Below are 22,059 nucleotides of genomic sequence, written 5' to 3' on the forward strand. Positions count from 1 at the left end.
TTAATAGGAACTGCTTTTTTCATTTCAAAAGGAAGCATCAGTAAAATTAAATAACCAGAGAGCATTTCTATTATTATGTTTATAACTCATATGCTAAGGGACAATATTTGTAGTCCATAAAAATAAACAAAAACACATCAAAACACCAAGGTAAATATATAGTCACTGCTGGGTAGGAAGAACCAGTCTTAGAGATGAAAAATAATCTACAACTACAAGCAGTTTCAATTTGAACATAAGCTTCCAGAGAATAGGAAGGATGTTTTGTAGTTAAATGGACCGCTAGTCAATGACCAACATGTATGGGCTTGAATGTTCAGATGCGGAAAGGTCTCCGATCTAATTCGTGGATTTTATAGTTCTCCCCGCTTTCAGTGCAACTAGAGAAATTTGAAAACTAATACAAGGCTCAAATCTTCAGGCCAAAAGACATACTGAGCAGTTGGTCTTTTCCACTGTGTTCTTCTGAATTCATGATTGACATAATAGGTCCTGCCAAGGATGTCTTGTCTTTCTTCCCAGCCTGAAGGCAGTGGAGGAGATTCCTGCTGCTGCTGTTGGGGCTGGTTAGAAGCATCCGGTTGGTCCAATAAAATCCACCCAGGCTAAGAGACACAATATTAACTATTTTTAACTTGCATTATCAAAGTGAAAAAGTATCCCAAATTATTAAATCATCACGTTTTTAAGGTACAGTCTTACTATATCTTAAAGCACTAAGATTGGCTCCCAGTTTTGCTGTATTTCTTAAGAAACGAGAGGACAGACTTCAGCATGAATCACTTCACTCTCAAACTCAACTTCTTCAAAATTAATAACTAAAAGATAAATGGAAATATGGCAGTGCAGTATAAGAACAAAACTGAAGTCTAATGTACATTTTCCTTTTTATGGAAAAAAGAACAATACACTCCTTCAGACAGAAAAACTGTTTTACACTGACTCAGCTGTACAGCAAGACATAAGCAATCAGATTTAACTGGCTTGTTTCTAAAAATAATTTTAGTGATTTCTAACATTCATTTCATGATTACTGCCCTTAATAGCTGCAGACCAATGTTTGCTAGGTTTCTCAGCAAAAAAATATATATTTTCCCACCTCCAATTCCTCGGCCTGCTCTGTGGTTTCTTCTTCAGATCCATTGGTTTTAGGCAAGTAAGTCATCTTTAATCTAAGGTGACCTTTAACTCTTGATTTATGGCTGTAGAGGAGAAAAAGCGTTCTTACAGTGCACTTGTGGAGTTGTTACAAAATTCAAAGCTAAGTAAGTCCAGCTGGAGGATTATTTTGAAGTCTCTCCACAGAAACTCGACTTCTTAGAGTATGAATTAACCAAGTTCTAAAATGGTATCAGGATTAAGAGTCGTAAACGTACAACACAGCGCTAAGAATCTAAAATCAAGTGATGTAAAATTCTTCAAATTGCTTTTTCTGCTAACAACGTAGCTGAGAAAGCTCTATATAACCCATAACTAGAAAGCATTATCTGAAAAAACATTGACATGCATTTTATGAATTTCATCTCCATTGCTCTACATTGCTGATCCAGGTTAAAAATCTAAGTTTCAAAAACAATTATGAAATATGTAACACTAAAATCAAAACTGAGTGTTATGTACTTTATAATTGCTTGTTTTCTTAACAGGACTTCTTAAATGTGAGCAGATTTTCAGTTTTAGATTCGTTATGTAATTAAAGTCATATGAAACAGCTTATGAGAAACAGGCAAACAACAGACATCTTCTAAAGGAAGGGAGGAAACAATTTCCATTTGAAGAAGAATTTAAACAAATGCTGACTTTAGCAGAACCGCAAATATTTTGCTCCATTGAAATTCAAGTTTCTGTGATGAAAATGTGAAAACGCAGACAATATTTATATACATACAACTATTTATATTATCAAATTGTTTGGATACGAAAGTTAGAATTTTTACGTGGTATTTACTAACCTTCTTGGGTGAAGAACAAAATCCCTAAAGGTGTATGGTCTCTCCATACTTGGATGTTCTGTCTGGAATAAGAGAGGTTTTTTCAAGAAGTTTCTATCATTGAACATTTATTGCTTAGGAAAACTATCAGAAATTGTAGGTCAGTTTTTTGAAGTCCATGTAACTTCTTGAACTTGAATTACATGTTCAGTTAAAGCTCTGACAATCAAATCCAACTTTTATCGTAGGAATAAAGTTAATTCCCCAGTTCAAGGGAAAAAAAAAAAGAACAATGAACCTTTTCAGTGTGTAAAATATATATACACACACATTACAGCTTCTAAAGCACAGGCATAGGGAAAAGTGACTGTTTAGCCTGAAATCGGTCATTTCTCAATTCATGCATTCAAAAATATCTGCCATAATTTTTTTTTTTCCCCTGCTTGGTATTTTTCAAATATTCTTATGCAGAACTGATATGAAAAGCTTTAGGATTTGGCAGAAATGAAAATCTTTACAAAACCACAGAGGAATTCACTCTTCAGAACATTTCTTCTGATTCATGAAAGTGAATTTGCTCAACAGAAAGAAGCACAGAAATTAAAGAGATGTGATTTTATAAATATATATCCTGGGCACAGGTACAGAAATATATGTGAAGGACCACTACAGAAAAAAATATACTAATAATATACTTATTTTTTCTGCTAACAAATATTTACCATCCAGCTGCTGTTCTGCAGTTTCTACAAAAACAGTACATTTCTTATAGTACCGTGAGTTTAGGAACATTTGGAAATCCCTTTTTCAAGTCAAAATGAATTTTGCTTTCTCAGCTGTTTGTGAATTCTGGGATCTAACTCTAAGCAGTTGTTAATATATCCTAACCATTTCCAAAATTACTGCACAGGAGAAAAAAAACTGCACTTGTTTGTAGAAGTCTTAATTAAGAAAAAAATGCAATTGATGATGCAATTCCACAATGGTATTCTCAAAAGAAAAAAAAAAAAAAAAAAAAAAAAAAAAAAAGAAAGAAAAAAAAAGGTAAAAAAAAGTCAATATTTCATTAGGAAGAAGCCAAAAATTCCAGGATATAAGGTTAGCCGCTATTACATTAAAGAGCTTATATATATATATGCATATTTTTTAACAGGCTTCTATCTTTTTCATGGAAGAATGGCACCTTTCATGGGAATTTAAAGCAATTCAATTTTGCTCAATATCTCCTATACTGAATCTCAGAAAGAAAAATGCTATTTTATATACCAGACATTTTGGTGTAAGTATTACATGTGCATTACTTGTGCATTTGTTTGTGGGAATAAGAACTAATAGAAGGAAATGAATGTAACATTCAAACAAAGAAAGACTTTAAACAAAATATTAAGAAATATGGTTATTATAATCTCTCCTTGTCTTTAAGACAGATTAAAACGTTTCTCTTTTTATTTTTGAAGAAGATACAAGCACTTCTAGCTCTCATAGCAGCAGAAATCAGTATCTACATACATGTTGAACTACATTGTTTTGATAAACAGCAGCAGTAAACAAAAACACAACAGGAAAATTCAATCAGATCATCGGTATGGTTTACTTCCTTAGGTGACTAAAACAGTTCCTTACAGAATCCCTTTTCTTTTTCACATTAATAGAAAACAAAAGAACAAAATACCAACCGGTAACTGATAAAGGGGAATATCCACTTGCCCAAGGAAATCATCTCGAGTCTAGAAAATACACAAATAAAAAGCACAAAAAATGTAAATTCACAATGTTTTAGACACAGTGCTTTAAACCCCTGATAACACAGTAAAGCCTTTTAAGATCTTCAAGAAGAGCTGAAGCACAGACAAGGAAACTTTCCACATAGAACAGGTTCCAGCTGACTTGGTACCTGAGTCTTGGACAGTCTTGTCTTCCTCAAAACAAATGACATTTGACAGAGCTATGGGACTTCTTAATTATTAAAAATCACATGGACTACTGTTAAGCAAACAGTAGAGAGTTGTTCAGTCAGGACTAAGACTGTCAACATCTCCAATAGAAACACTGTCTTGAAAGGCAGAAAGTAAAGATGCTTCCATTAGCTATTCCAGTAGAACAGTTGTCATGATATATGCTCAAACAACTAAACATTTATCACGAAATAACACAGAATTATTTACAGACCCTTCTGCTAGGAATGCATGAAATTGTTAGACATTCTGCTTAAGTTCATACCATAAGCATCTACTAAATTATTTTTCACTTCAAAATAATACAGCTAACTGTCAAAAGTAAGAGGAAGTAAGAGTAAGTTTCATCTGTGATAAGTGCTTTGGAACTCGCAGCAATTCCAGCTGTCCCGAGCCTGCCAGCAGGAGCCTGAAATACGGCATCTGCCTTATCCCATCCGACATGCCTCTTGACATCTGAAAGTGCACTAAAATTCATTATATCTATGAAAAATGCCATTGACCTACACTCACAACAGAGTTTAACTTCAGCATGAAAAATCTGCAGGAGCCTATCCTGACTTAGGATGCCTTTTCAGATGCCCTGATTATAACCAGACTATGAATGCAGCTTCGCCACCTCTCCCCGGTGTATTCTTTAGCTTAATTTAGGCATGGACAACAACACACAGAATTATTCTGTGGTTTACTGGTGATCACTGGTCTTTTACTTCTACAGAAATGAGGATTTTTAGTGGGTCACTTCAGCAGTGCCCAACAGTCATGCCAGCAGTCCCAGTACTTCACTTGACTTCCCACTGGATTACAGAAGCATGGGTTGAGTTGTTTCGAGTCCACTTATGATTTGAAATCTTCACAAACCTTCACAAAGGCAGGAAAATGTATCGCATGGGCCATTTAACCCAAATACACACCACTGCCTGTGTGCTAAAATCAAAGGGGCGTGAAATATTTCACATTTTTGAAGTCTTTGTATAGACAGGCCAGCAATTGTGGAAGTCCTCCACGCTGCAGCCTGCACAGCCCCTGGATGTTTCATCTTCCTGATTTGTTTTTTAAAAAGCAAACAAAAGTTTCAGTGGCTGCTCTTTCCTAAAAATTTGCTGACACACCACAAGTTTTTATTCAAATTCACAATCTAAGGACTTAAATGGTCTTCTTCCATAACTTTCCATTACCAGCTTCCATATTTCATTGAAATACATTCCTTTCACCTCAAGGCAAAGCTGTGCATTTCACCTTTCTTCTAGCATGCCTATATTTTTAGTTTTCCAGGTGCTAAAATTCCCACTCAATTCTACTCAGTCTTTTTTGACTTACTGACAGCTTTCTCCACTTGAACACCTCTGACTGTAAAGGATACAGGCCTTTCCTCAAGCAGATATTTCTCCCTCAGTAATCCTGGTTCCTTTTCTTTCTATGTCTGTCGTCCCAGGTTTATCCATTTTGTCTTTGAATTGTAGATATATATGGAAAAAGTGCCTCTCACTTCTATCAGTTAATTGACAATGCTAACAAACTCTAATTTTTATACCTTCAAAAAGCACAATGTGTAACTGAACTGCAGAGCTTATCATAGTAATGCGCTGGAAAAGTACAGATACATAAACTTACATTAAATTTATAGCATGTGTGTCTTCTGTTCAGATTCCAATGAAAAAAAGCTACTCACAAGTAAATCCAAACAAAAACATTTCTCCCTTCCCCCCCCCCCAAAAAAAAAAAATGCCACCACTTTTTTAGCTCTCAAACTGGTTTGGGATACAACGCTACAACAGGTTTTCATAACGGAAGAGTCTGAAGGTTCCCTGACCTAGTAAAGGAAAACTTTCTGTATTATTATAGACCACAAGCTTTTGGAAAAAATATGGCTATCATTTCTGCCTATGAGGTTCTTTTTAAAATGGCACAGCACATACCTTAGACACGTTAAAAGGCTCAGTATTTGTGAAGTTCTTGGCAATCCTCAAGTGGAACATGCCTTTCAAATAAATTTCTGGAATGTGGGACAAATGTCTGCTGCGTTTTAGAAAACCTCAGAACATTGTGTTTGTTACCAGCGTAATTTTAGTACGAGCTCCTGTTATTCACTTTATTATTCTGCTGGCTGTCCTGCTATTTTTAGTAGAGCCAGCCTCGATAACCAACCTTTAACAGTACTTTCTCCTCCAGCCAGCGAGTAAAATCCTCCAGCCGAGATTTTTGTTGACCTCCAAACTACTAATACATAGATCAGATAGCAGAAATGCTGCTTAGCAGTGTGCCTCACTCTGACAAGCTGACTAACTGCCTTCAAAGAAGTGCCAAAGAAGCTCTGAAACAGACTTCGCACACATTAACAATTAAATGCCAGTGGAGCTGAAACTGTTTGCATCTGTTTCATGACAGCAGGCATCCCAGTTCCTTTAGCAAAGACAAGTGGGTCAGTTGTTCTTGTCAACTTGTAACTACTTGACAGCCCGAGAAGTCAAACTTTCTGCTTGCCAAACCATAAGTGCATAAACCTTTATTAATGATATAGTACACTAACAAAGAGGCCTTTTATTTTACTGATTCAGTGGTTTAGTCTATAGAAGGTTATTAAAAACATGCGAGGACAGACAGCTGCTGTATCCAAAACGTTTAAAGAACTCCAGTGCAATGCAAAAGCGAGTGCTCAGAAGGGTACAAACACTGAAAAAGTAATCCAGACATACCTGAATTCCAAAACTCATTCTCATCTAATTTATAAATGTATGCCTAATAAGCCTTAGCAGTTATGAATAAACCACTACAAGACATGCTTATCTGAGTATAACAGCGTCATCACACTGAGTCATACGTTAAAGAGCAGTGCTTGGAACACTACCCAAAATTTATCAAGTTTGAGTAGATAAATGTTGGAAGTAACCGCGGGAGACAAGTCTCATGCTATCATGGTCAACAAGCCTCGTTTATTAGGTGTTACAGCATCTTATTTATACAATCAGTAATAAGTTCATGCATATTGCAAAAGTTAAGCTCAGGATTGGTGAATTAGACATTACTTCATCTGACCTTTGTGGTTAGTCTTATAGATACTTTTTCTTTGCAGCTTTGTCTACACCTTGCTACACATCTTGCTTTTCCCTTAGGCCGTCCTTGCTTCTAGATACATATTTCATCTTTAGCTACATACCCTGTCTTTTCACATCCTGATTTCTTCTCAGCTGCGTAGCCCATGATCGGCCCTAGAATAGACCGTCTTTGTCTTTAATCACGTTCATTCTTTTACAATTTAACTAGTGGAATCTCTTCATGTCCTTTCTCATGAAGCCATTCTGCATAAACACTCTCCACATTTCCCCCGTTTTCTTTTAAAATGAAAAGGCTCAGTTCAACGACCGATTAATCATATTTAACAAGCAATTCAGTTCAATTGTTCAATTAGTTCTCATGTAGTTTTATCCTGCTCCATAGCTGCTGCTCTGTGAACTTCTCATCTCGATCCATGACTGCTGCTCCATAAAATTCTTCTTGTATTACAACAATTCCAAGATACTGCCTATAGAATAACAACACTACTTATATTAATGACATAACTATTATAACTCAATCAAGACCTCGATTGACAATACTCTAAAAGTGAAAAAAGAGACAAGTCAAATACAGCATAACAACATTACTGTTAAACCTACTAAAAAGAACAAACATGTTTGTACTGCAACCTAAGTTTCTTCAACCTAAAAATAAATCCGGGAGGGTTCCATTGTGTTAATCTGTAACTGATCAGGAAAAGTCTTCAATTTTTATATACTCTGATATATTGATTTTAATGACCACTAAAATTTGTGCAATAAATGCTTTTAAGATGTTCATAACCATGCTCTACTAACTGAGTTATCCGGGCTAATAATTGATTAATGATTGTGCAATTTAATGCAATATCATGTCAAATAGAACCAATTTTAGAGGACAAATGTACTAGAGTATCACTAGGGGCATTAATACTTATTGACCCTTGAGAAACAGCAGACCATGTTGGTGGTGGATGTGACAGGTAGTGCCAGCAGGGCGTCCCCTGCTTCAAGGTGCACATTTCCTCTCTCACCCATCACAGATTCTCTCCTGCATTCAGGGTCTGAAGGATTTCTTCCAGTTGTACACCATATCCGCATGGCCAGTGCGTGATATAGAGCCCAAGTGGAACACCTGCTTGGAAAACAGAATAAACCATCAAATTTAGTTCTATTAGCGTGCACTTTTGTCTAAAATGATGCATGGTTATATTTTCAGATCCCAATTAATTGGATGTAAAATAGGTATCCGTTATATGATACAGGGTCATCTCTTTGTCTAGAATTCCTTTCCAGGTTTTGTCTTTGCAAATTAAGAAAAGCTAATTAATAGGCTAATAATATCATAACCAAACAGTACTAAAACATTAAAAGACCTATTCCTGTAGATTCTAGCATTGATTACATCAAATCCTGTTTAATACACATCTGATCTATTACTAAAATAGAAGAAGCACACAACATCCTAGCTAATGCCTTAAACTCTAAATCTTGAGACTGCATTGGTAAAACAGAAAATCACACACTATGTCAAACTATTACTAATATTATCTATAACACAGCAAGTTACAAAGCAATACCACTAAGTAAGAAACACACAATCACAATTACTATAAAGGCTGGATGCTATTTTCTGCCTTCAGATGAGTCCGAACATATCATGCTGGAACCCACACAGGGCCAGTCCCTGTGGAAATATGAGCATATTCACAACCCCAAGTTGTCAGTAGTAGAGGACAGTCCCAAAGTCCTGTGGCCATATTCCAAACATTAACCATAGGCTGTTCCTTTAGCACTGGGGAAGCCTCAAAATGACGATCCACATAAGCTGTATCTCTATGAACATGATTCAAAAGCTTCATCACAAGCACAAGCAAAACCTTGCATAATATTTCTTGTAGTGTGTCTCCCATATTCCCCCTTTTTTGTTTAATAATAAGAATGGATTTCAATGTTTGATAAATGTGATCAGTGATAGCTTGTTCAGTGGGAGAATGAGCAATGGCTGTAGTATGTTTAACACACCCTTCTTGGAGGAAAGTTTGAGTGGCCCTAGAGGTATATGCAGGCCCATTATCTGTTTTTGTAGTATGTAGGATTCCCATAGCAGCATAAGCAGATAACCAGTGTTTACGGGTGTCATGACTGAGTTCACCTGTATGTGCTGTGGCAAATATGTAAGAAGAATGAATATCTATTGTTACATGTGCATATTTTACACGGCCAAATTCAGGAATGTGAGTGACATTTGTCTGACACAGTTGAAGAGGTGCTGTGCCACATGGATTTGTCCGAGTCTGAGGCAAAGAGCTATCAGTCAAATTATGTAGCTGATATTCAGTCATAAACACGGTGTATTGCATAGGAGAGAGGATCATTCTTAACACAGTTTTCCAATCGTGAGGGGTCATAGCGTAAGTGTCACTGTTTGTAACCAAAAGATTGTATGTAAAGGCTGACTGAACTCTGTATGTTCTCACTGACTCCCTTAGCTCCTTCACTGCCTCATAAGGCAGGGATTCCAAATGGGGGACCTGATTAGGAAAGGTCTGCAACGTGTCAGCATCACCCCTTAATATTGTTTCTTCTCTGCATTGCTCTAAGACATCACAGTACGCTGTAGGGAAATTTGTCATTCCTGCTTCCTTCAAAGTATCATCAGGAGGAAATGCGTCCGATTCTCTTTCTGGATCTACAGGACCTGGGTCATAACGATCCCCTGGTTTCAGTCCATCCGTGTCTTTAACCACGTTACACACGGGCTGCAGAGACACAGCCGCGCAGGACGAAGGAGGGGCGGCATGGCGAGGCGCAGAGAACGACGTGGGCGAAGCAGAGGGCGGGGGTGCTGTAGAGACCGACAACACGACGAGCGACGTGTGCGGGGGGGCAGGCGGCCGCTGGCTGGGAACGGCAGCTTGTATCGGAGCGCGGCCGCTGTTCTTTCGTGCGCTGCTTCTCACGTTTCCCGACTTCCTATAGCATACAGCAGCGTTGTGGGCGTTGGATTGACACTTGCTGCACCAAATCCCAGCGGCTTGGCACTCGTGACGGATGTGGCCAGTTTTTTCACAACGAAAACATTTCATGAGGGAGCTGTTCTGCGAGCGTGGGCTTGTAGCGACTGCAGCTTGGAGGGGTGCAAGGGCTGCTAACACTTGATTCTGAGAAGCCTCAGCCTGTGCCTTTAATCCTGCCCCTAGCTCTTTAATAGCCTCAACTATGAAAGCCTGAACCCCCGTGGGCACGCTCGATAGTCTGTCTAACGCCTCCTCTATTGTCCAGTTACTCCTCAAAGTACTTAGAATGCCACGAGCTGTAGCATTACAATTCTGAAGTGCACAATGTTTTAGCATTATTTCCCTCATGTACTCTGGTACTCCAGCCTTCTCTATGGCTCCAGCTACCTTATCTAGAAACGCTCCAAAATCCTCATTTCTTCCTTGCTGGATTCCCGTATAAGATGGCAGCCCACCTGGTGCCTTGATCTTATCCATAGCCTGTCTGGCCAGATACATTGACTCTCTACATTTAGCTGGTCCTAATAAAGCCTGGGCCTCCGTCCGGATGAAAGGACCCACCCCTAAAAGTTCTTCAACAGTGACATTATACAAGGGATCTCCGGGCTGCCTAACTATCGCAACTCTCTGTTGGCACATCTCTTCCCAATAAGCATTAAATAGCAGTTGTTCGTGCTGCGAAAAAATCAACCTAGCTATAGCCTGACAATCAGATGGCAACAAAACCTGAGTACTCCAGATATAATCCAGTATCTGTATCGCTGGCTCACTTTTTACTCCAAACTGACTGACCGTAGACCGCAATTGTAACAACAACTTCCAATCTAAAGCACTGATAGCAGCCTGTGTCCCGCCTGCAGCATTAGGCGAATACCCCACCGACAGCACCATGTGTCGCACCGCTTCCAACCCCTCACCGTCTCCCGTCTCTAAACAAGCCCGCGCCAGCGCAGCCCAAGCCCCCCCCCGCTCCCGCGCGACGGCCTCCGCCAGGTCACTCTGTGCCCCAGGGAGCGGCTCATTGCAAAGGGGGGTCGAGGGGGCCGGCTGTAGCGCCATGGTCGATGCAGGCGGCTCGTCTGATACAGACGTGCAGGGAGACGGAGACGGGGCACTCGGCTCCACAGCCACTGGCAACTCAGGCTCGGCGGCCGGCGGCAACTTTATGGTGGACACTGCAGGGGGCCCCGGGCAATCTGACCATTCATTATAATTCTTATTCCTCCCCTGCACAGCACTAGCTTGCTCTACCGCTTCCTTTTCTGCCTGATATTGCAACAAATCATTATAAACCACACGCCACCACTTCCCGCATTTTTTAGCCATTTTCTCCCCATCTATCATTCCCTGAAAAATTGCATCTCCAAATTTACGCCACTCATCAAGATCATGCACTAAATGCGGATTCTGAAATAACCCTTTAGCATACCCATACACTAATAACTTAGGGAGTTCCTTTTCCAAGTCTACCCCCTTAAACTGTCTCCGCCTAAGAAAAGCGGAAAATAAATCATATGCTGCTTGCCTGTCCATTTTTACTCACGTCGGTACCGTTGCAGCCCTCCAGGCTTCGGCAGCACGTGTCGGTCGAGCCCACCTGTGTGGTCACTCGAGACGCGGAGCTCCAATTTTAGCTCTTTCGTCGTCCGTCGGGCTGTGAAATCCGGACCCGAACCCAACGCAGTTCTTCACCCGTGGCGCCCTTTTTTCCTTATCACGTCGGGGTCACCATTTGTTGGAAGTAACCGCGGGAGACAAGTCTCATGCTATCATGGTCAACAAGCCTCGTTTATTAGGTGTTACAGCATCTTATTTATACAATCAGTAATAAGTTCATGCATATTGCAAAAGTTAAGCTCAGGATTGGTGAATTAGACATTACTTCATCTGACCTTTGTGGTTAGTCTTATAGATACTTTTTCTTTGCAGCTTTGTCTACACCTTGCTACACATCTTGCTTTTCCCTTAGGCCGTCCTTGCTTCTAGATACATATTTCATCTTTAGCTACATACCCTGTCTTTTCACATCCTGATTTCTTCTCAGCTGCGTAGCCCATGATCGGCCCTAGAATAGACCGTCTTTGTCTTTAATCACGTTCATTCTTTTACAATTTAACTAGTGGAATCTCTTCATGTCCTTTCTCATGAAGCCATTCTGCATAAACACTCTCCACAGATAAAACTGACTTTAATGCCTTTCTTAATTGTTGGATTAATCAAGGTACCACTTCTAACAGCTCTTGCACAGATGTTGAAAGAACATATTCTCTCTACCATATTCTCTTTTGTGACTACGTTTTTTGTTCTTAGTGCATTTAGTGTATCCTAAGTATATTCTCAGTCCTTTTCTGAACAAACAGCCAGCTGGTTGTACATGAGGTTGGTCTTCAAGCACAATTCAACAGCTGTACAGGAAAAGGAGAGAGCATACAGCTCTTATTTGATGGAATATAAAGTATTGATTCAAACTGGAAAAACAAACAGTGATCCAGACTATCACTGCTTAAGAAAACAAGGGTTCAATAGATCTCTTATAAAACGAACATTCTTCTTGCTTAAACACCCAAACACCAATGTTAGTTGCAAGCTTGATGAGAATGAAATAAAAATACCCAGCCCAACCCAAACAAAACTTCCCTGTGCTATACTGACCATTTCAAGTGTTTTTGTGCTGCACTGAGTATATTATTTGGCACTCTAAAACCCTAAATCAGGAGAATTGAGCTTTTTTTCCTTCCACAAAACACTGCCAGCACACACTATTCATCGCAGGAAAACAGCAAAATTGAATTATCATGTTCAGATCTTACCAAGTTCGTGGATTCTAAATGCAGTGTTTTTCTTAACATGCAAAGCCATAAATACCTTGTCGCACAGAGTTCATTAAAGTCTCAGACTCTTGCATTTCTTTTTATGCGTCAACAGTAAATGGTGAGGGGATTTATTTTTTTTATATGAAATGCAAGCACTTCTTTTTAACTGACATTAAGGAACAAATACAATTGACAGTTACTGAGATAAAAGTGGAGAAAACAACTAGTGTTAGAGAGATGGTTATTACACAACATATGCTCCTGCAGGACCTTCAGCCCGGCTGGCTGCTTCCAGAGGAAGGTGTCAGCATAACATGCCTCAGCAGTTTTACCATCTGTTTCACAGACAGGATTCAGAAATGACACGAGTTATTTTCACTAATTCCCCCTCACTTCTAAAGATATTTTCAGAAAATTCCTGCTCTACAAAGACCAGAGCAAAAATATCATGTTTCTTCTTTTATACCTTATACTTTCTATACAGAACTGGTATGTTATGGGTAGATACATTTAAAGTCCGTATTTAACCTGCAGTGATTTTAAAGCATCAATCCCATATTACTCCATTTAATGTTTGCTACTTGAAGAACTTGAACTTACACATTCATTAACAAAGCAATTTAAGATAGGTTTGGGTTTTTTGGCATTTGAGATCTCATTTTCATGTAGGTCACAGGATGATAATTTGTTGTCTCATATAACCCAAGTATACTTAAGTACAAGAGAGAACAAGTCAAAAGTTAGTAAAGGGTATGTTTTACTCATCAGGAATTTGAGTTCCCTTGATTTTATAGGCAGATGTGCCAAATAAGCTACTATATAAAAAGCAGGAGTATTAGATTTTATAAAAAGTCGAGAGCCAATTTAAATTTGGCCTCCTCTGTTAAACCAGCCAACACTTCCAAAATTATATTTAAAAAAAATAATAATCAGAAAACTGTACCAAATATTTGCTTAGTTACTACTTTGATAATCTGTTTCCAATATCAAGACTCAATAGTATAAAAAACATAAAACTTTTGAATTTGTTTGAGGGAGCTTCTGTGCCCAGTCTTATGACTTCAGTTAAAGTTTAAGAAACAAACTCTTGTAGTAACAATTCCAGCTGCACTCTTCTTTACCTTGACTAATTAACACCATGAAGGTTAGAACACTCAAAAAATGTAAAGCCCTTTCAAATCCTTAAATGCACGTGTAATTTTCTCCCTGAGAAACAGATCAAACCAGGTGTGAAAGATGTTAACACACACATCCAAGGGACTTAATACACAATCTATTTTTTCTTATTTTGTTACTGAGAGAGTGAAATAGAATGAAATTAAAACCAATAATTTGACTCCAAGAAGCCAACAGTCAACTGGAGCATCTGCATTACAGCCTCACTCCTGGGAAGTTCATTAGGTGCAGTACAGCACCACACAGATGCACAACGGGACTGAGCCTGGAAGCTGCACAGCTGCTCTTTGAAGGCCTAGGCTGGAAAATCTAGAACAGTCATCCAAGATGTATGAGGACCTACAGCAGGGCTGGATGCAGGCTGAGTGGTCTCAGGCTACTCCAAAAGTAGTTCAGCAGGTTTCAAAACAATTTTTTTCCTTGCTTAAGTCCACTGCTTGCAGCTGCTGATGATCCAAACTGAACAGCAGCACTAGCTCAGGAACTCCCATCAGCCTGCACCAGAGACTGCCAGCACCGATTGCTGCTGATTAAAGCCTAAACCTACTGCCCCTCCTGAACAAAGACCACAGGTGACACGGCTACAGCAGAATGTACTGGTTTGCCTTAAGCTGCTATGCCATGTGCAAGTTATTAAACCAACCTGCATGAACTCACCACGGATGCCTCAATCTCTATAACAGAAGGCAACAACTACACAGATAACCCACCTGCAATTCTTCCTACAAGAGCAGTGTGACAACTTCCTTTAGATAAGCTCAACATTTCTTACTAATGTTACTCAATGCTTCCCACAATAACATCGTTTTCAATAATCTATAGTTTGCCAGATGTTAACTACTCCAGATTTATTCATCTTATGTTAAATGTTTGTTCCAAATTGAACTTATTAATAATATAGCAATGAACAACAAGTAGCTCAGGTAGAACTCTTTTTAAATGTACTGTTCTTAGTAAGTTCTGGAACTTTTCTTTCTCTTTTGAAATCCCCTGTGCTTTCATGTCACTGAACAAGGTCTTCTCCCTTACCCCACAAAAATCACACACTGCCATAGAAGCCAGATAGGTCTAGCAAAACATTCTGTCTCTTCTCATACTCCTCTTCTTCAATAGCTGCAGTGCTCCATTTACATTTTAACATCACATAATGCCAGGGATTGGAAGGGACCTCAAAAGATCATCTAGTCCAATCCCCCTGCTGGAGCTGGAACAATATGTTCTATCTTCAATGACTCTGATTAAAGCTTGCATATGATTTCAGCCAGAGACTTGCAGATGTCATTAAATTGTTTGCTTATGATAGACCGAAAGCAGCCCTAGGTCTTAGTAATTGTATCCATCTGTAGACTTTTCAGTTTACCTTAAACTGCCATGATGCAAAGGCACTGAGTGAGTGATCTATTAAAACAGAGATGATTGTAGATCCATAAACTAGCACTGAAATAAGCTACAAACATTTTGCTGGCTGTGTTCCCAAAGCAGCAAGTTCTGTTCGTCACACGGAGGGATGAAGAAAGTTCATTTGAAACAGAGACACCTCACAGAAATGCAGGGCAGTCCCCTTCAGACAAGGGTAGAAGACAAGTTGTAAGCCAGTGACTCACTTGAGAATAACAGTCTGTTCTGCTTGCTTGCTCAATCTGTGAATATCATCCACTTCTAAAAAACACGTGTTGGAATGCACAAAGAAACTCCCAGCCCAGGCTGAAGGGAGAACTGTAAAGCACTTCTACCATTTGACCCTAGGTGGCTGCAAGGGCTGGGCAGGCGTGAGACAACCTAACCATCAGATCAGTGTTCTACATAGCCTTGTATCCTTTCCCTGCTGTGGCTGAGACAGATGCTAAGGAGATAATAAAAGCAGTAGTTAATAGTACAATCTCCAGCATATCCTCCAGATTACAATTAATGACTGTTAGTGACTTTTTTCCTGTGTCTAGAATGCAATACACTTCGACAGACTGAAAAACTTATAGAGCCTCTTTTTGAAATCCATTTCGATTCTGGTACCCACAGCTTCGTGCAACAGTAACACAATAGAGAATACATTTGTGATACAAGAGTAAATTCTGTTTACATTCTCCTCCCTTGAACTGTAATTTTACATAACACCCTTTATATCACTCTCCCCTCCTTCCCTCTCCAAGCTGAAAAGCTCTTGGTCTCTTCACATAGAGCTCATCCCAATCTTGTGACCTCTGACTGTATTTTCCCAGCTCTTTTATGGATGCTTTCTGAAAGGGGATAACCAAAAATAAGCACATCACATGTGGATTTGTACAACGCCATTATGGAGTTTTAAATTTTGTTACTTTATTACTTATTTATTACTTTATTATATCCCAATATTTTATTTGCCTTTTAACTGTCAACCAGATTAGAGTTTGACTCTAATCAGTAAGCCACTCACCATGACAGAATATTTCTTGACCAGTATGGGTGGCCGTAAGCATGCATGCATCATCAGCTGTTTTCCCCATTCACATTACTTAGTATTCATCAACAGTGATTGTTTTAATTATCCATTCTATCCATCTAGTCACTCACTGCCACACAATTTTTTGCAACTTCAGAGCTGACAATTCAATTCTAACTTCTATTTCTTGTCTTTTAATTAGCAATTAATGTTATCAATGAATAAATATTTTCCACATCTGTGCCCTGAGATCACTTTTCAAGAACTTCTGGGGGTTCTTGTCAAATATTATTAAAATTTAAGAGTCCTGTTTAAAGCAGTAGCTTGTAATCCCCCTTTTCTCTCCCCTTCAGTCATTCTAAAATACTGGCAATACGACCTGCCACCCTCCTCCAGAAAGGCATTTTAAGTACATCAAAAAATATTTCATTTTATCAGTATTTCAGCAACCCTGACTTCTTGACAGTTCTTCAGAGAATACCCAGAGGTACATTCAGCTCCACTGTCTCATGTCATAACACTTACAAAGGCCGTGAATTCTAAATCACCACAATAGTTTCCAATAAATGATTTTCTATAACTCAACGTGTTACGGTTTCAACTTCTCACAGAAAGCAAAACTGATGTACCACTCACATATACATACATAAAATCTCCATAAATAAAATAAAAAGCATCACAGCAATGGTCATAGTCTTGTACCTGAAAGCCTCTGAGTTACTTGGCTAATAGGAATTGAAGGAAACAATGTCTCCACCTTGCCTTGGAAGCAAATTTTACTTTGTAACGTTCCTAATGTTTATTAAGCCTCAGAAATTCAGGAAAAATAGTCACTGACTATATTAAAGAAGCCAAACCATCAATTTTACCCACTCTCCTGTGGTAGATCAAAAGGACCATGAGTCAGCCTGAAGGCAGGGTAATTAAAAATGTATATAGTTTTAGTCTTCCCTTTTGTTGGAATATGAAAAACCTACCCACATTCAGTTCAACTGCAGGCTATAAACAGAATGGGCTAATTATAATTAGTGCAGAGCACTAAAATTACTTTTTAATATATACATATAACTTTTGCTGCTGACTAAAAAGCTCTAGAGCTTTAATATAAAGGGCTAGTGAAGTACTCTGCTGCAGTCAAAACAGTGTCTGTTACAGCATGACCATAACCTGAGTGTTACTGGTTCATTACTGCCAAATGCAACTAGGACTCTCCTTGACTGACCTGATACACCATAACATAGCAACAGGCAATAGACAGCCCTGTAACACGAGCCTTCAGGACATGCAATACTGAACAATATGAACACTACTAGGTGACGAGGTTATCATAACATCATAAATAATATAGAGATGTCAATCTATGATTTGCCCTTTAATGCCTCTTGCTTCATCTGACCCTTTTTCACCTCACTTCTTTGCACAAATCTGAAACACAGACAACATCCACGCAGCCCCTCTGCTTAACACGCCAAGATGGAGACAACTGGAAACAAGCCACAGTCGTCTTCCCCTTCCTCATCACACTTATGAACATTCAATGAAGCATAAAAAAGCCTTTGATATGGTCCTACATGACATCTTTATCTCTAAATAGATGAGAGATTTATTTGATGGATGGACTACCTAGGAGATAAGGAAATGGCTGACAGCTGAGGTCAATATCTCATCAACATCCAGGTGGAGGTGTAGGTCAGCCCATCAGGAGTCCACTTGGGGAGTGGTACCACTTAACATCTTTATTAACAGACAACAGGGTTGAGTGCAGTGTCATCAAGCTTGTGGATGGCACCAGTCTCAGTTGTGAAGCTGATACATGAGATGGAAGAGATGCCAGCCAGAGGGACCTGGACAGCCTTGAGAAGTGGGGCCGTTCAACAAGGGCATGGTACTGCATCTGCAGTATAAGCACAGACTGGGGGTTTAATGGATTGAAAGCAGCCCTGTGGAGAAGAACCTGGAGGTAGAGGGGGATAAAAAACTGGACATAAGCTAGAAGTGCATGCTCACTGCCCAGGAAGCCAACCATATCCTGGGCTGCATCAAAAGAAAGAATGGACAGGCAGGCAAGGGAGGTGACTTCCCCTTCTACCCTGCTCTTGGGAAGCTCTATCTGGAGTACTGCATTCAGGCCTGGAGCCCTCAAAACAAGAAAGACACGGAGCTGTTGGTGTGGGTACAAAGAGCTGAGGAAATGCTGGGTGCTGAAGTTGTTCAGTCTGGAGAAGGCTCTGGGGAGATCTTTCAGCAGCCTTTTGATACTTAAAGGGAGTTAAGAAAGATGGAGAGACTTCTTAACAAGAGCCTGTAATGACAGGACAAAGAGTAATGGCTTAAACTTAAAAAGGGTAAATTTAGATGAGATAGAAGGAAGAAGCTCTTCACTATAAGAGTGGTGAGACACTGAGACGGGTCATGGAAAAGTTGTGAACGCTCCATCCCTGAAAGTATCCAAGGGTAGGTTAGACCTGGCTTTAGGCAACTTGATCTAGCAAAAGATTACCTTTAATGTCCCTTCCAAACCAAACCATTCTTTGTTTCTGCAACACTCAGCACAACCTTGTGACAAAACTTTAATTGTGGAAATTAAGATCATCCACAGACATGCTTTGGTCCCCTCAGCACATACAGATCAGCTGGAGAGACTATCAGTGAAGAGGGACACCCTCACACACAAAATCCTCCCATTATTTCTCCAAGATTTAGATTACTAAGCTGGCTGATAGTATTTAACACTTCTCATGCTATTATTACTGACAGATTCCTACAACATGCCCTTTTAAAAGTGCAAAATGTAGTTTCACAACTTGAGGAAAATAGCTCAAGAGTTCCAAATTCTGTGTCTTTTCTTCCTCCCCTAAACTGACAGCATACATCATCTCTGAAGATTTTTCTTCAATGTGCATTTCATTCAATAAAGACAAAACTTCAGCAAAACTACTTGCAAGAGAGAAAGGAAGACAACACAATGCTTCTGTTAATGGTATAAGAAATTACTATGAAGGCATACAGTTGCTAAAATATTTGCAAGCTGATTTATTGATATACATCTTCTAACCAGCAGTGATAGTACCTTTGAAGGAATTGTTGATGTCAACAGGGATACCTAACATAAGGTATATATGCATTGGAAAATAATATTAAAAACAAATACAAAGTCAAGGACAACCTTCAGTGATTAAATTGTGTACTTGTATACCTCTTCCTCCTGCCTGTATAAATTAAATCCCATTATCTACTGCAGAATCTATTCAACATATTTCCAGTAAGGACCAGCAGTGGCACGCACGCCATCATCATTCCCCATATTCTTAAATTTAATTAAAAATAATCCAAGGCCAGTTGTCACAGAAATTGGGTTTTGATTTTTATTTATTTATTTTAAGTCAGCCTTTAACAAGCTGTTGATTATAGAAAGCACGAAACCTGATACTAGGTGGCTGAGGGCTAGTAGCTAGGCACATAAGAAAAGAATGCATAGAGCTCTCACTGCTTCAGACTCTGCAGTCTCTGAGCAAAGCACTGATTTGATTTCATGACTGCTCTGTACAGATAGCTGACATTACTAAACGCTACTCCAGTATCAACTTGTTAAATTTGAACTCAGACTCAGCGTATCAATATACTAGGCCAGACTAACTGGAGTCAAGAGAAATATTTTGGGAGTTGTTTATTTTTAAATGAGTCACAACACACCATGATAATTAATTGGACTATATAATTAAATGATTGCCATAGAATCCATTACATTTGTCAAAGGCTGTGATAGCAAATATAAAATTATTCCTCTAATATACTCTACTGAACTGCTGAACTGCCATGAAGTCAACTACAGCTTTTGCTTGGTTTGGTGGGGGGCTTTTAATTATTTTTGATAACACATTTGATAAGATATTGTATACAAAGATCTCAGAAGTGATATGGCTCTGTGCCTTTCAGAAGAATATAGAAGAAAACACACTAATATAAAGCCCCTCTTATCCAGTTTTCTGATGTTACAGATCCCTTTAAATAGTGGGCATGGTACAAATTATATATCTGACAAAAGTCATATATCTGCAAATACACAACAGGTACAAAACTGCCACTATTTGGGATTCAGATTCTTCATATATCATGTATTTTAAAAAGTGAAATCTGGCCTGAATTTCCTGACTGTCCACTCTGAGCACCATGTCCAAGAACCAAAACCAACTATTTATCAGTTCAGTGATGTTCTCCAGAAACATTGACAAAATCATCCTGAACTTGCATGTTATCTAAACTAAATGTAGTAAAATTCATTCAGTATTTAAATATATTTTACACATTAATTGACATTAAACACAGAAGCCAGCAGTGAAAAGTACTTGAAATGCATGACTCAAAGAAAACAGTGAAGAAGAAAAAACAAGTTAAGAATAACTAGATCCAGACTACTTAAAATGCCATAATCTGTTTGTGCTTATTGTGGAATCTGCCATCAGCTTTACAGGGCGATTTTGGGATGAGGAATCAACAAAGTACATGGTGATTTCCAGTGATCCATTGTGAACTTCTTAATGAAGCTTAAACTGGGACCAGGGGTTTTACAAGAAAGTATACGGCTTTTTAGGGAAAAAACAAATTTATAAAAATAAAAAATAGTAAAAAAGTGGGGGATCACCAGGCACTAACCGAAGGCAATGACAATTAAAATCACAGGAAATTATCTTCCAGGTAATAATATTACTAGTTCCTTCCTGAACTGTCAGATCTTTGGCCTAAAACCCATTGCTTCAACAAGTAATATAAGACCACAGTAAATTAAATTAATGGACAGTGTAGTCTTAAAACATGAAATAACTTTTGTAAGTATTATTGCTCTTTCTCCAGAGTTCACAATTAAAAACAGTTAATAATACTCAGCTTGTTCAAGTCTCCACAACCTCACTATAACAATTTCTAGTATTCACATTTCATATGGTTTATGCTTTACTAACAATAGAAAATGCCTCAAGAGTTAATAAGATCAAACCCTCCGGAAATTCAGTTCGATGTAAGCTTCATTACCAAACAATATATTTAATATAAACCTTCTAGAGCCGAATACTATAATTTGGACAGCAATGTTGTTGGGAGAGAGATTAAGTTACAGCGTGCTGCTCAGACTGAAGAAGTGGTTGGAAGGGGGAAAAAAAAAAGGAAAGGAAACTGAAAATTCCTGTGGTTCAGGGTGTATACAGAAACAAATGGTATTTACAGTTTCTCTGTTCAAATATAACTTATCTTTAATCTCACATAAAGTAAACCATACTGAGAATAAAGCCTATATGAAATAAACCTGAAAGCCTTCTTTATAGCAATTTATTCATTTTTGCCAACTTTATATGCAATGTTAATCATTACTATAATTGAGCTGGAAAGTTACGTATTTAAAACTTTACAAAACTGAAGTTTAGGCATTTAGACATTGAAGTTATTTAAACAAGAAAATCCCTTTGGGTTCATGTAAGCAGGAAATAATTGTTTATAATATATTAAATACAGATATTTCCCTATATGACAAATTCACCAAAAACAGTACCATATTTTAAGAATCAAATCTAAAAAAATGAGTGTTGTGCATAATATAAAAATTAACCTGCCCAATGATGACAGTCTGACAACATTAGGAAATCCTGAAATAGCTGTGTTTAAAATCTTGATTACAAATGTTATTATTTAAAATTTATAATTTAGTTTCAGCTGCAGAACA

The 22,059-nt window shown here is 38.5% G+C and overlaps 1 protein-coding gene across 2 annotated transcripts in view; it reads right to left on the minus strand.

Annotated features, from left to right (window-relative positions):
* Nucleotides 1-22,059, minus strand: part of NEDD4 (NEDD4 E3 ubiquitin protein ligase) — a 54,254-nt gene that overhangs the window by 18,332 nt on the left and 13,863 nt on the right. For both annotated transcript variants that reach the window (XM_015872798.2, XM_015872796.3), the window contains 4 exons: nt 3,608-3,658; nt 1,953-2,014; nt 1,100-1,202; nt 436-605 (listed from right to left, as the gene is read on the minus strand). In XM_015872798.2, the coding sequence (XP_015728284.2) occupies nt 436-605; nt 1,100-1,202; nt 1,953-2,014; nt 3,608-3,658 (386 nt within the window). The remainder of the gene's footprint in view (nt 1-435; nt 606-1,099; nt 1,203-1,952; nt 2,015-3,607; nt 3,659-22,059) is intronic.

The sequence above is a fragment of the Coturnix japonica genome, chromosome 14, assembly GCF_054131305.1.
Source record: "Coturnix japonica strain WE chromosome 14, WE-NBRP24, whole genome shotgun sequence".
Classification (NCBI taxonomy): Eukaryota; Metazoa; Chordata; class Aves; order Galliformes; family Phasianidae; genus Coturnix; species Coturnix japonica.